Consider the following 12,180-nt stretch of genomic DNA (forward strand, 5'->3'; position numbering starts at 1 on the left):
GATAAAAAGAAGGGAAATGGTGTTTTGTTTTTGTTTTAATTGAGCTGTACATTTATCTATTTCCCTCTTGCATTTCCAGGATGCAGAAAGTGAGAGGGAACTCGAGGAGATGCGCTCGGAGTGGGAGGAATAATTTTGGAAAAACTCATCCTGCTTGCAGAGACAGTAAAATTCCAAATGGATTTCATGATCCTGACAATTCCAAGTACACTTCATGGATAAGCAACAAAACTTACAGAAAAAACACCCAGCAGCACATCCAGGAAAACATCTTGGACTTAATGGATAAAATCGTGATTTACTTTCCTTTGTGCAGCACTACATGTGTTTGATTTTAGGATCCCTAAAAATGTTACATTCCTGAAAACAGGAGGGATGTGGGGGTTTATAGGTAGAGTTAGTGATATAAAAATATTTGTGGTTATATATATATATATGGCAGATATACGTGAGATAGTTACTTTGTGATATAAATATGTATTATATATATTTTTATATATGTGTGTATAAATATATATATATATTTATATTATATATATATGCACATATATATTTTATATCACACACTCTGCCTGTTAGAAAGCCTTGCTGGTGAGCTCCCAATTAATTTCTGAGGAAAACTTGAACCAAATTTTTTTTCCAGTTTATTTGTATTTTCTTTTCCACAGTAATTAATGGAATCAGTTGTAATAACTGAAAAATGCCTTTTGTGGATGTTTTGGGAAGATCAGTTTCCAAGTGGGACCAAGGAACTTCTCTGCAGAATCCAGATTGGATTTTAGGTGGTTCATTAGTCAAAGAAGTGAGGAATAGGATTTTAAACTTCAGGAATTTCTTCCAGTGATGTTTCTGTCTTCCTTCACACAAGGCTGAAAACTTCTGTCCCTTCAAACTGTGCTGCTGTGGTTTAGATGGAATTACTGAGTTTGGGAAATCTTGATCAGAGGACAGGTTACAGGAGTGGGAATATCCTGTGGCAAAGATGGTGTTTCGCTGTGATGATCTTCTGCCACTGACCCGATTAATTCTCTTCGAAATAATTATCTCCTGGACTAATGAGGCGACGCCAAAGAGGTGAAGCCAACGACTGACATTCCTCTTGCAGCTCCTGGGGACCAAACAGGAAGCGGGAATTGTGCTGGATGCTGACACATGGGGAAGGAAAACATGTTGTGGAATTCCCTACATATTTATGAAGGCTTTGTTGATATCCCTTAAAATTCCAATGGCAGCTACTGAACACTAATTCCTCAATGTCTGTTTCATGCTGGGGTGGTTGTGTGGGGTAAAGCGAGGAGTGTGAGAGTAAAACATTCCTTAAATCACCATTTTTTCCCTTGCACTGTGATTGGTTTGTTACTTCCTGAAAATAATACCGAAGGGGAAAAGTGGCAGACTCCAGCATTAAAACTTCCTGGATTGAAGGGCTGGGTGACAGCCTTGGGGCAGGCACTGGCCACGGGACAAACCTGGGGGAGGTTTGGGAGGATGTGGAGCAAGGGGAGAACTGGATGGAGCGATGGGCCTGTGCTTGTGCCAGTGAAGATGTTGCCTTTGGCACCTTGTCAGGAACGTGGAGCAGCCCCGGGAGCAGGTTGGAGGTGAGAACTGGGGCAGTGTTTGGGACTGATCCAGGTCAGGTCACTGTTTACCTGGGGGGTTGGCCCCACACGCTGAGTTTACCCGGGATCAGGGTGACAGATGCTGCATTTTGTGCCCCCTGAGAGTTTCTGTTCCCCCTGGAGATTCCCTGCCGGGATGTGGCAGGGCAGGAGCAGAACTAACCCTGCCCCTCCCGTGGGCACTGCTGGCCTTTGTCTCTGCTGTGCCATCAGGCCGTGGGAATTGCTGTTGTCACTGTCATTGTCCCCCCAGCTGGGGGCTGTGTCCTCCTGCAGCCCAGAGCTCCAGTGGTGCCTCTGTGCCGTGTTGGGAGTGTTTGCTGGGAATGTGCCTCATCCCTGGGAGTGTCCTTTTGTTCCAGAGCAGCTGGACAGAGCTTTGGGGCTCCTCAGCTTCAGAGTTCGATGGGAAAAGTCCCTGAGAAGAAGAATGACAGTGAAGTTTGTCAGAGTGGTGCTTTCAGATCCCACCTGCTTTGTGTTGGAGGTTGTCATGTATTTGCACTGCAGGGAATGGATGTCCCCTTCCCAATTCAGCCCTGCAGATCCCAAAGGCTCTTACAGGAATATTTATCCTTTACTTCCCTTTGTGATAATTTAATCTTCATCCTGCCATGAGCCCTTCCTTGAGTTCTCCTGGAGGGAATCAGTTGTGGACAGTAGAGGAATTTTGGGGGGAAAACTTGAAATAATAATGTTGAGAATGAGTACTTTTAGGTAAAAACGAAGTAGTAAGTTGTGGACAGTTAAGGAAAATTTGGGGGGTAAAACTTGGGAGGATCTGTAGGGCAGAGAATGAGCATATTGAGGTAGAAATGATCAGTAGTCAACACTAGGTAGAATTTGGGGGGCAAACCCTGAGGTAATTAAGTAGGAACAGTAAGTGGTTTTGGGAAAAAATCTGACATAATTTGTAGGGGACAGAATAAACATTTTGGGGATGAGAGACATAACCTGTATGGTTTTTGGTTTTAAAATCTAGTTAGTATATAGGGGACATAAGAGGCATTTTGATAATAAAATGTGAGTTAATCTGTAGAGGAAACAATGGATATTTTGAGGTAAAAAGGAGGTAATCAGTATTGGGCAAGTAGGGAAAATTGAGGGGGTAAAATGTGAGATTAGGAGAGAGCAGGAAGATCCTGAAGTAACCTGAGGGAATTGTTGTGGACAGATGGCTAAATCTGGGGATAAAATGAGGGAATCTCCACAGTAGAAAATTAATGTTTTGAGGTAAAAAAATGAGGTACTCAGTGGTGGAGAGGCAAAGAAAATTTTAGGGGTAAAATCTGAAGTGACCTGTAGCAGAGAGAGTGCCCTTCATGGGGCAAACTGAGGTAGTCAGTTATGGACAGGTAGGGAAATGACTGGGGGGTAAAAACTGAAAGCATCTGTAGGGTAAAGAGTGAAATATTCAGGTGGAAACGGGGGCATAGGTAGTGAACAGGTAGGGAAGAATCTGTGAGTAAAGTTTGTGGTAATCTCCAGGGTGGAGAAAGAATGCTTTCTTATATAAAAAAAAGAGGAAATCAGAAGGGGACAAACAGGGAAAAGTTGAGGGTAAAATCTCAGGTGCTCTCAAGGTGAGGGACTGACTGTTTTGAGGTAAACTCAGGACTCACTGTGTCCTCTTTCCTTGGCAGCAGCTGGCAGGGAAGGGAGAAGAGGCCTCAGGCTGGAGAGGGGCAGGAGAAAGGCAGCATGGGCAAAGGAACTTCCCTGGCATCACCAGGGTACCTGTGGGGAGCAGAATGGACATTTTGGGAGCAAAGGGAGGTGACTGGATTGTCCCTTTGGGGGATGCTGGGATTGAGGTAATTCCATCCATTTGGCTGCTGACATTTCCCAGCCCTGGGGCTTTGGCTGACAGGGCAGCACAAAGATTGTTCTCTGTGTGGGGCCCAGATTTGCCATTTCAGATGAAGGAGAGCTATAGCACTGAATCGTGAGGTTGGAATAACCTCACAGCGCCTTCTGGAGTGTGGATATTCCCATGCAAAGCTGCTTATTTAACACCAGCTGTGCCAGTAACCAGCAGAGGTTCCAAGGAAGTCCACAGGATGGGATAAGGACAGGTTGATGTTCCATAGAATTTGCTGTTTATAACCCTCATCCCCCAGCCATGTCCCTGGGGGGCACTTGACAGATTTCCCTGGGATTCAGCAGATTCCACCTCCCTGAGCTCGGGCTCCAGGTGATGTTTCCAAGCAGGAGAAGGGACTGTGCTGAGGCAGCCCCTGTGCCCAGGGAGGACATCTCTCCCTGCAGGAGCTGAGCTCATTCCAGAGCTCGGGAGGGGCCTCGGAGGGTTCTTCTCCCTGAGGAAAGGGATGCACCTCCCTGCCTTCAGGGCACCTGCAGTGTGACCCACCTGTGAAAGCTTCCCTTCAGTTCTGCACTTCCAGCTGCCTCTCTGAAACTCCAAACTTAATCCAAACAAAACTTCATCCACCTCTAACCTTTTATTTTAAGGCATCTCTGAGGGCATTGCTTGGGATTCCATTTCTGTGAGAGAAATTCCCTTGGCTGTAACGCTGCTGCTGGAGGATGTCCCCGCCTAGGAGGGAAGGGATTGGGGCTGGCTGGGACACACCTGGTGGATGTGTGGGAGCTCCAGGAGGTCGGCACTGGGAATTGCTGTCTGAGCTCCTCTGCAAACCCAACGTGCCCACATTCCCAGGCAAGGCCAGCTGGTCCCTGGGGTATTTTTGGGATGTCAGTGGGCTCTGTCCAGGCTGCAGCACCCCCAGGTGCCTGTTCAGAGCAGCCCCTGGGCGCGGAGCCGCGGGCAGCCCTTGATCCGTGTCCATCCCAGTGCCCATCCCTGGCTGGGTTTGGCTGTTGCTGCCACGGGCAGGACACTGAGGCTCCTCCCCTGCAAACCCCGAGGACAAGAGGGGCTGGTTCCCTTCCTGGGGCTCCCGCTTCCTCCCCCCCTGCACTCCCAGCCCGCTGGGACACACGGAGGGAACACAGTGAACATTCCTGGCAGTGGGCAGGAGTCACCCGGGGCTCCCTCCCTGCAGCTCTGGGGCTGAGGAGCAGCTCCGGCTCAGCCCCCACCGGGATTTTGGGCTGTGAACACTCACCTGCAGGGAACGCCCCTCTGCAGGCGGGGCCAGCCCTGACACTCTGCAGAAGAACTTTGGACCAAGGGAATCCTCAGGGCTTGTCTTGCTCATTTCTCCCTGGAAATGGATGTGGCACAAGCACCTTTACAGCCTCCTTACAAGGAAATGCTGGGAAAGACAGGAAATCAGGGTTATGGGAAGAGTTTTGTGCTGTCACACAACAGTTCACCTGTGTTGTTCCAGGGTGGAGTGCTGGCCATGGAGCTCTGCCCTATGGACATTCCAGGGGCTGGTGTATGAAGCAGCACTGGCATAGGAATTCCGTTGCTGGCACTTGCCATTCCCATCCCAGGCAGGACACTGCCATGACCTGAGGTTGGCTTAGTTGGAGCAGGCTGCTGAAAATGCCCAGGCTGTGGGCTCAATTCCCAGATGAGCCATCCATAGAAGGGTTCAACTCGCTGCTCCTTTTGCGTCCCTTCCCACTCAGAATATCTGATGACCTGAAAATAAAGAATAAACAGTTTTCACTGGCTTTTTAAACCCAGAGGCTTTTGCATTGGAGAGGGCGAGCCACAAAGAAATGGGGGAAAGGAGAGAAGGAGAGCATCAGGTCTCACCCGAGAGGTGTCGGATGAGCGGTCCCGGTCCCGCCCCGGGCACAGTCGGAACAGGAGCGGCAGCGCCGGGGGCTGCGGGGCCGGCTCTGCCCAGCAGGGGGCGCTGTGCCCGCACCGCCGCTCCGTGTCCGCCAGGGGGCGCCCCGCGGGCGGTTCCCTCGCCCCGCCCCCTCCGGCCGCGATCCCGCCCCGGGAGGAGCCGCCCTCCTGAGGGCCCGGGCCCGGCACAGCCCCGGCTCCCCGCGGCCGCCCCGGGACCTGCCCGAGCCCCAGCGGGACCCCGGCCCCGCGCCGGCCGCAGTCGGAGCAGGAGCGGCGGTGCCGGGCTCGGTCCCAGCGCCCGGCCCGGAGCGGCTCCTCCCGCCCGCGGCGATCCCGGTCCCGATCCCTGCCCCGATCCCGCCCCAGTCCCGAGGCCGCAGGACCCACAGCCCGCTCGGCCCGGGACCCCCAGCGGCCACCGGCAGGACCCGGACCCGAACCCCCGGACCCGGGTCCCGTTCCCGGCTCCCCCTCAGCGCCTGGAGCTCCGCCGGGAGCGGCCCCGGCCCGGGGCTCCGACAGCCCCGAGCGACGGTCCCGCCGCGCCCCGGGAGGAGCGTCCCCCGCACAGGGCGGGGCGGGGCCGGGACAGGTGTGAGGGGCGGGGCCGGGACAGGTGTGAGGGGCGGGGCCGGGACAGGTGTGAGGGGCGGGGCCCGGACAGGTGTGAGGGGCGGGGCCGAGGGGATTTAAGGGCTGGGAAGGAAGAGCAGAGCTATTTGCCCCTCGGCGCTCGGCGGGGCGGTGCCCGGGCCGGGCTCTATGTTTCTCTAACTCTGTATTTCTTTACCTTTATAGTTCTCTTTATCTCATTACCTTTCGTTTCTCCCCTCCCTTCCTCTCCTCCCTCTGCCGCAGCCCGGTCTCCCCCCTATCCCCCTCCCTATCCCCCTACACACCCCAACCCTACCCTGCTCAGAGGATTGTCCATAAAAGTGGAGCAGTGTTGGCGCTCCAGTGAATTTCCTCCATGTGCACAACTTAAAACCATTACACCACTTCATAATTACCTTGAGCTGGTGCTGTAACAATGGAAAACTGATTTTCCTTCTCCAGAGGCAAGAGATTGTCCTGGTCAGGCTGTGAGACCTCAAACTGCACATTGATCTGGGGACTGGGATTCCAGCAGGGATTGAGCCTGGTGTGTGTGCAAGCCCAGCGTGGGACTGGGCAGGTTTTCACTGGGGGAAGCTCTGGCTTTATTCTTTGGCAGCTTTTCTCTGGAATATTAAACAAAGAGAAAGGCCTTGTCCTTAATCCAATTACCACAGGGCAGCAAATTACTGTTCCTTGTTTACCAGCTGTGAGCAAAACTGGGAGCAGCACTGAAAGGTTGGGAGCTGCTGCTTCACCACACGGTGTCAGCAACAGAGAGAAAACACAAATGTATATCCAAAAACAAGGATGAAATGATTCCTCCTGCTTTTAGTGGCACCAGGGCTAATTCTGCCCTGGAATGACAAAGAACTTCTCCCCCAGACCCCCAGAGACCCCTCCAAAAGCCAAAGTGCAGCAGGGAAGGAAGGAAGGAAGGAAAGGCACCTGTGCCTCACCTGCTGGGGACAGCACAGGTCCTGCAGCTCCTGGGGACTGGGAATGTGTCCAGAGCCAAAAGCTCCTTCCCAGCCTGGAGGGGCTTGCCTAAAGCACCACCTCGGGGTCACATCCTGCTGGCTTTCCCCTCCCTTGGGAAAGGAAGGATCCAACTAGAGTCTGGAGAAGGAGGAAACAAGGAGGCCCAGCCCAGGGACTGTTCAGATGGGCCATGGGGGGACACAGGAGCTGTGCAGGGATTTCTGCCCCAGGGGTCACATTCCATCAAACCCAGTGAAACTCACTAAAACGACCATTCCACAAATCTCTCTTTAGGCACACGAGAACCCCAATGAGGAAATGGAATCAAACCTTTTGTTCCATTGGCCTCACACCCCAAATTCCAGTGGGACAGACAAATCCCTCTCCTTGGAAGGCAACGTCTCCTACCTGGCCCTGTGCCTTCCCCAGCCTTTGGTGGCTGCTGTCTCCATCCTCCCACAGCTCCTCATCCTCCTCCTGGGCAGGGTTGGCTTCCTCATCCTGCAGGGCAAACCCAGGGACAGTCACAGCCTGCTGGTCCCAACCCTGGGCAGCAGGGACGGGCTGGTGGCACCTCTGCATGGTCACCCCTCTGCCTGGTGCCATCCCTGCTCCACGGCCCATTCCTGTTCCTGCCTTGGCGCCTCCTTTAACGGGATGTTAAACCCCCACCGTTTGCTCTGCTGGGCTTTGGGACATCAGAGACTCCCCCGAGGCCGTGGGCAAAGCTCCTGTTCCCACATCCTCTGCCTCCCAAAGCCCTGCTGGGGCTGGACAGAGCAAAGGAAACCTCTCAGTTCCTGCTGGAAATTTCCTCCTGTGCCCATAAACCCAGAGCAATCCTGGCTGCTCCATCCCTGGAAGTGTCCAAGGCCAGGCTGGATGGGGTTTGGAGCACCCTGGAATAGTGGAAGGTGTCCCTGGGCGGAACTCAGCAGTTTCTGGGTATTCCTATGGCTGTGCTTGTATTGCTGTGGCCTGAACATTTTGAGCACTGACTGGTTCCTGCCCAAATTACAAAAAATCAGCATTTTCAGTCACATTCCATTTATTCACCTCTCCCATTTCCACTTCCGTGACATTCATTATTGCTGCTGCAAGAGAAATAAACAGGAGTGGAAATTTGAGAAACAAAGGACAAAAAATGGCTTTTGTGGCACATTTTTCTTGAGAAATCAATTCTATTTTTTGAAGCAGGACTTCAATTTCAATGAGAGCAAGAGATAAATCCACTTGGAGGGAGTTAAGAGAGAAATCCTCCACGTGGAGGCCCCATTGGGTCTGACCCAGCTGGGCAGGCACAGAAAGAGACCTCGGGAGCTCCCGGAGTCTGCGGAATGAGGGTGGTACAAGGACCAGCACAGGATCCGAGCCCAGCGCGGCTCATCCTGGGAGGCGCCACAGGAGCCAAATCCCACCTAAGGACATTCCCCTGGGCATCCTCCTTCAGGGAAACGGGAATGTGACTCCACATCCTGACTCCACATCCTGACAATTAAGGAAAACTCCAAAGCTGTGTCATCCCAAACTGTGTTCCCTCCTGAAAACCAGGAAACAAGGAAAACACCTGGGGAGCACTAGGAAGGAAAGCTGCTGGAACAGCTCTGATTTCACACATGGATTTCAGGATCCGTTGTATCCCGTCTGAGACTTCTCCCACCTCCAGTACTGATTGCCTCACTTTTACCCCAGAACACTCATTCTCTCTCCCGCACATTAACTCACATTTTACCCCCCAAATGTTCATTTTGCCGAATACGCCCGGGAGCGACGCCCCGGGCCGAGGCAGCTCCGGTGCCCGCAGCTCCCGGGCCATCCTTGCTTGGGGCTGTCCCCGTTCCCCGCTGGGGCTGTCCCCGTTCCCCGTTCCCCGTTCCCCGCTCACCCCCGAGCCGCCGCAGCCGCCCCCGGTGCCCCCGGCCCGGCCCCGCTGCTCCCCGGGCTCCGCCACTGCCTCTCTCGGCTCCGCGCCCGCGGTTCCTGCCGGGAGCGCAACCGGGAGCGGCTCCGGCCGTGGGCCCCGCGGTCCCGGACGGCCCATTCCCGTCGTTGTCCCAGTCCTGGTCTGTCCCGGTGCCGGTCCTGGCGGAGCGGCGGGAAGCGCCCGGAGCTGCAGTACCGGCTGTGCCCACAAGGCGGCAGCACTGAGGAGGCAGCGGCCACTGCGCATGCGGAACGTTTTTTAGGGGTACCAATAAACCCCAATTTCGATCCCATCCCAGATCCCGGATTTCGGGTGTTCCCGCGGGAGGAGAGAGAAAGAACTCTGCATACACAGAGCTGTTTCGAGGTCCTTCATACAGATAATCTTGTCTTACCTCTTCAAGCTCTTTATTGTTTCATTTATATACACAAACGTTGTATTTTTATTTTCAAACACTGCAGATCCATATTCAGAATTCCTTACAGTCTAAAATCCTGACTGTAACACAGCAGATACTGTTTTATTATTATTATTATTTATGGGACGTTATTTTAAACCAATTTATATAAAAATTAAGATTATTTCTCAATATCTAGAAAATTATAATCTTTGCAGTTTTAAGTATTTTACACACAAACCCCTCAAGAACTTTCAGGCATTTTTTGGGCTATAACTTCCCTTGGGTTTTGGGGGGACCTCTGGTATCCAACCTCTCTTTCTGAGGGTCCAAAATCTAGCACCTCTCACCACAGTGGGGTTGTCCTCTCCTTTCAGCTGACCAGAGTCACGGATGGACCAGGCAGTGAGGATCCTGCTTTTTGCTTTCCTCACGGCATTCTTCACGTCCATGTTCCTTAGGCCATAGATGAAAGGGCTCAGCGTGGGGACATTGATGGAATACAGGGAGATGAACTTGTCCTGCTCCAGGGAGTGGCTGGAGATGGGGCTGTTAAGAGTTAGGTTGCTCCTTTTTTACTTTAAAGATTTTTTTCCCCATAAGTTACCAAGGAGACTAAGTGTTGGATACTTAAAGAGTACTTGACCAAAACAAAGAGATGGCCAAAATCTCGACTGGGGAGGTTTTTTCTTATCCTTTGTAACTCCAGAAGGGAGAGGGTAAAACTGACTTTGATAACAAGCCAGCTGTTAAAAACCGGGTGGGGTATTGTTCCTTATCTCTGCTCAGTCTTCCACTACCCCCATGGGAATATCTTCTGTTAATGGACCATCAAAGCTCACCAATGGCATGACACATCTCATCACCCTATTGTGAGATGCTCTACTCAGGGAGCAGAAAGCAAACCATTTTCCACCGAGATAAAAAGGAGCCACAGGTGTCATCAGGTACTCTGGTGTTCCCACAGGACTCCCAAAGGAAGACCAGATCCATCTCTGGAACCCTGGCTCCACAGGACCATCTCTGCTTCCAACAGGACACATCTACCACTCCAGGAGGGCTGACTTTGGACTGTTTCCAATGCCCTGACTAACAGGGCATCAGGTTGTGTTTCTGACTCTGTCAGGGTTTTTTTTTTTTTTTTTTTTTTTTTTCTGGGATTCCTTGTTTGTTTGTTTGCTTATTCTTTTGTACTACAACATTTGTATTTTTTAATATCCCTAGTAAAGAACTGCTATACCTATTCCCAAAATCTTTGCCTGACAGCCTTTTAATTGCAAATTTATAATAATTTGAAAAGGGGGAGGGAGGGGGGCTTACATCCCAAGTGAGACTCCAATCTTCCTTGGCAGATACCTGTCTATTCAAACCAAGACAGGGGTGCAGGTACGTGAGGATGGAGCTGTTGTGGTGAGGGTGGCGGAAGCCAGGTGGTAGGCACAGGTGGACAGTGCCTTGTGCCGTCTGGCCGCTGAGCAGATCCGCAGGATGGCGGTGAGGATGGACAAGGAGGACACGAGGATGAAGGCCATGGTGCTCAGTGTTATAAACGTTTAAAGTTAGACGTTTTAGTTCTAAGTGTATAGATATGTATCTTGTAAGTTTCCATTCCTGTTTGTAACTTCGTATGTGTCTGTCACTAATGTTTATGTATCCCATAAGAGTTATTTCCATCTGTAGCTTTGTACCAGTTGTTACTATAAGTTTCTATAGTTGTGATTGCAAGTTTGTATAAATTGTCATTATAAGTTTTAAATAGTAGGGGCGTAAGAAGTTACAGTTAAAGAGTCGTTAGAGTATTTGCCAGGCTGTCACCAGAGAGAGAAGAAAGAAGGGATCTTTCTCCCCTTGTAGTAGGATCCGAATCAGGACATCACTCCGGGTCAATGATTGGTGGACCCAACTGACCAATCACTCAGAGGTGGGAAAAAATGATTGGTCCAGAGAAACTCCTGCTAAGGACCAATAGAACCCCAGAAAATGAGCCAATCATCTTGAGAATCCAAAATCCACCAATCACAGGAAGAAGGGAGAAGATAAAAGGGGCTGACAGCCTGAGGGAGTGCCTTTTTTCTGGGGGACACTGTTGCTTAAAGGGCGAAGTGCCCATATGGTACCATATGTACATTGTTACTCTGGCTTGTCCTAAGGGGTTCAGGACTAGTCTCACCCTTTGCTGTTCCAATAGTCCTTTTGTTATAATAAACGATTGGCCAATTTAAAAAAAAATAAAAAATCCATATTTTCGGCCTCCTTTTCAACACTCAGCACGTTGAACCCCACCACAGCGGCCACCACGGCCTCACTGGTGCGGGTGTTGGAGCAGAACAGGGACAGCAGCGGGGGCCCATCACAAAAATAGTGCTCAATGGTCCGGGAGCGGCAGAATGGGGAGTGGGATATGGGAACTTTGGGGAGTAGAGCTGAGCACTCCAGATAGGCAGGCCTCAGCCAAAATCCCAATGCAAATCCTGTGGGACATGAGCACAGAGTGGAGCAGGGGCCTGCAGATGGCCACATAGCGATTGTGGGCCATGGCAGCCAGCACGTGGCACTCAGTGGTGAAGAAGAAGAGCTGGGTGATGCATCTTGCAAAGGAAATCATCTTTTTCTCCACCAAAAAATCCCTCAGGTTCTGGGGAATGATGGTGGAGGAGTAGTGTTGGAGTCCAAGACATCTCTCTGGGCACCCTGGAAGGTCACAGACCTCGGTAGAGAGACCTGGGACCCAAGAAAGAGGGTCTGGGGTCTGTGCAGGGGGGTTTGTCTGGCACAGAGCCCAGGAAGACACAGTCTTTGATTTCAGTCCATCAGAAAAATTTCCAGCACAGAGAGGAATTACAAGTCACAAATATGTGAAAGATAGTAGTGTAACTAATTACCGTGTAGAAAGTTTTGTAGTTTTCAGTTTTTAGAATGGAGCTGACTG

The 12,180-nt window shown here is 51.4% G+C and overlaps 1 protein-coding gene and 1 long non-coding RNA gene across 10 annotated transcripts in view; one reads left to right on the forward strand and one right to left on the reverse strand.

Annotated features, from left to right (window-relative positions):
- The window catches only part of RMDN3 (regulator of microtubule dynamics 3), a 23,878-nt gene extending 22,254 nt beyond the window's left edge, over nucleotides 1-1,624 (forward strand). Inside the window, exon 13 of one of the 3 annotated variants that reach the window (XM_083863387.1) lies at nucleotides 80-1,489. In XM_083863387.1, coding sequence (XP_083719513.1) covers nucleotides 80-133 — 54 coding nt within the window. In that variant the 3' untranslated portion in view covers nucleotides 134-1,489. Of the gene's footprint in view, nucleotides 1-79 lie in introns of all 3 variants that reach the window. The other 2 variants (XM_083863385.1, XM_083863386.1) reach the window with 2 other exon arrangements.
- LOC310910573 lies at nucleotides 528-7,433 on the reverse strand. 7 transcript variants are annotated; one of them, XR_014590369.1, is made up of 10 exons: nucleotides 7,339-7,433; nucleotides 6,909-7,068; nucleotides 6,366-6,575; nucleotides 5,064-5,196; nucleotides 4,923-4,982; nucleotides 4,712-4,810; nucleotides 4,216-4,319; nucleotides 3,245-4,127; nucleotides 1,786-2,304; nucleotides 528-1,108 (listed from the first exon to the last, which is right to left on the reverse strand). It is a non-coding gene; the product is annotated as an uncharacterized lncRNA (long non-coding RNA). The 7 variants fall into 7 exon arrangements; XR_014590372.1 differs by having other exon boundaries at nucleotides 3,245-3,359; nucleotides 3,994-4,127; nucleotides 4,923-5,196; XR_014590371.1 differs by having other exon boundaries at nucleotides 3,245-3,359; nucleotides 4,923-5,196.
- Nucleotides 7,434-12,180: the final 4,747 nt, after the last annotated feature.

The sequence above is a fragment of the Zosterops lateralis genome (genome assembly GCF_965231275.1).
Source record: "Zosterops lateralis genome assembly, chromosome: 6".
Classification (NCBI taxonomy): Eukaryota; Metazoa; Chordata; class Aves; order Passeriformes; family Zosteropidae; genus Zosterops; species Zosterops lateralis.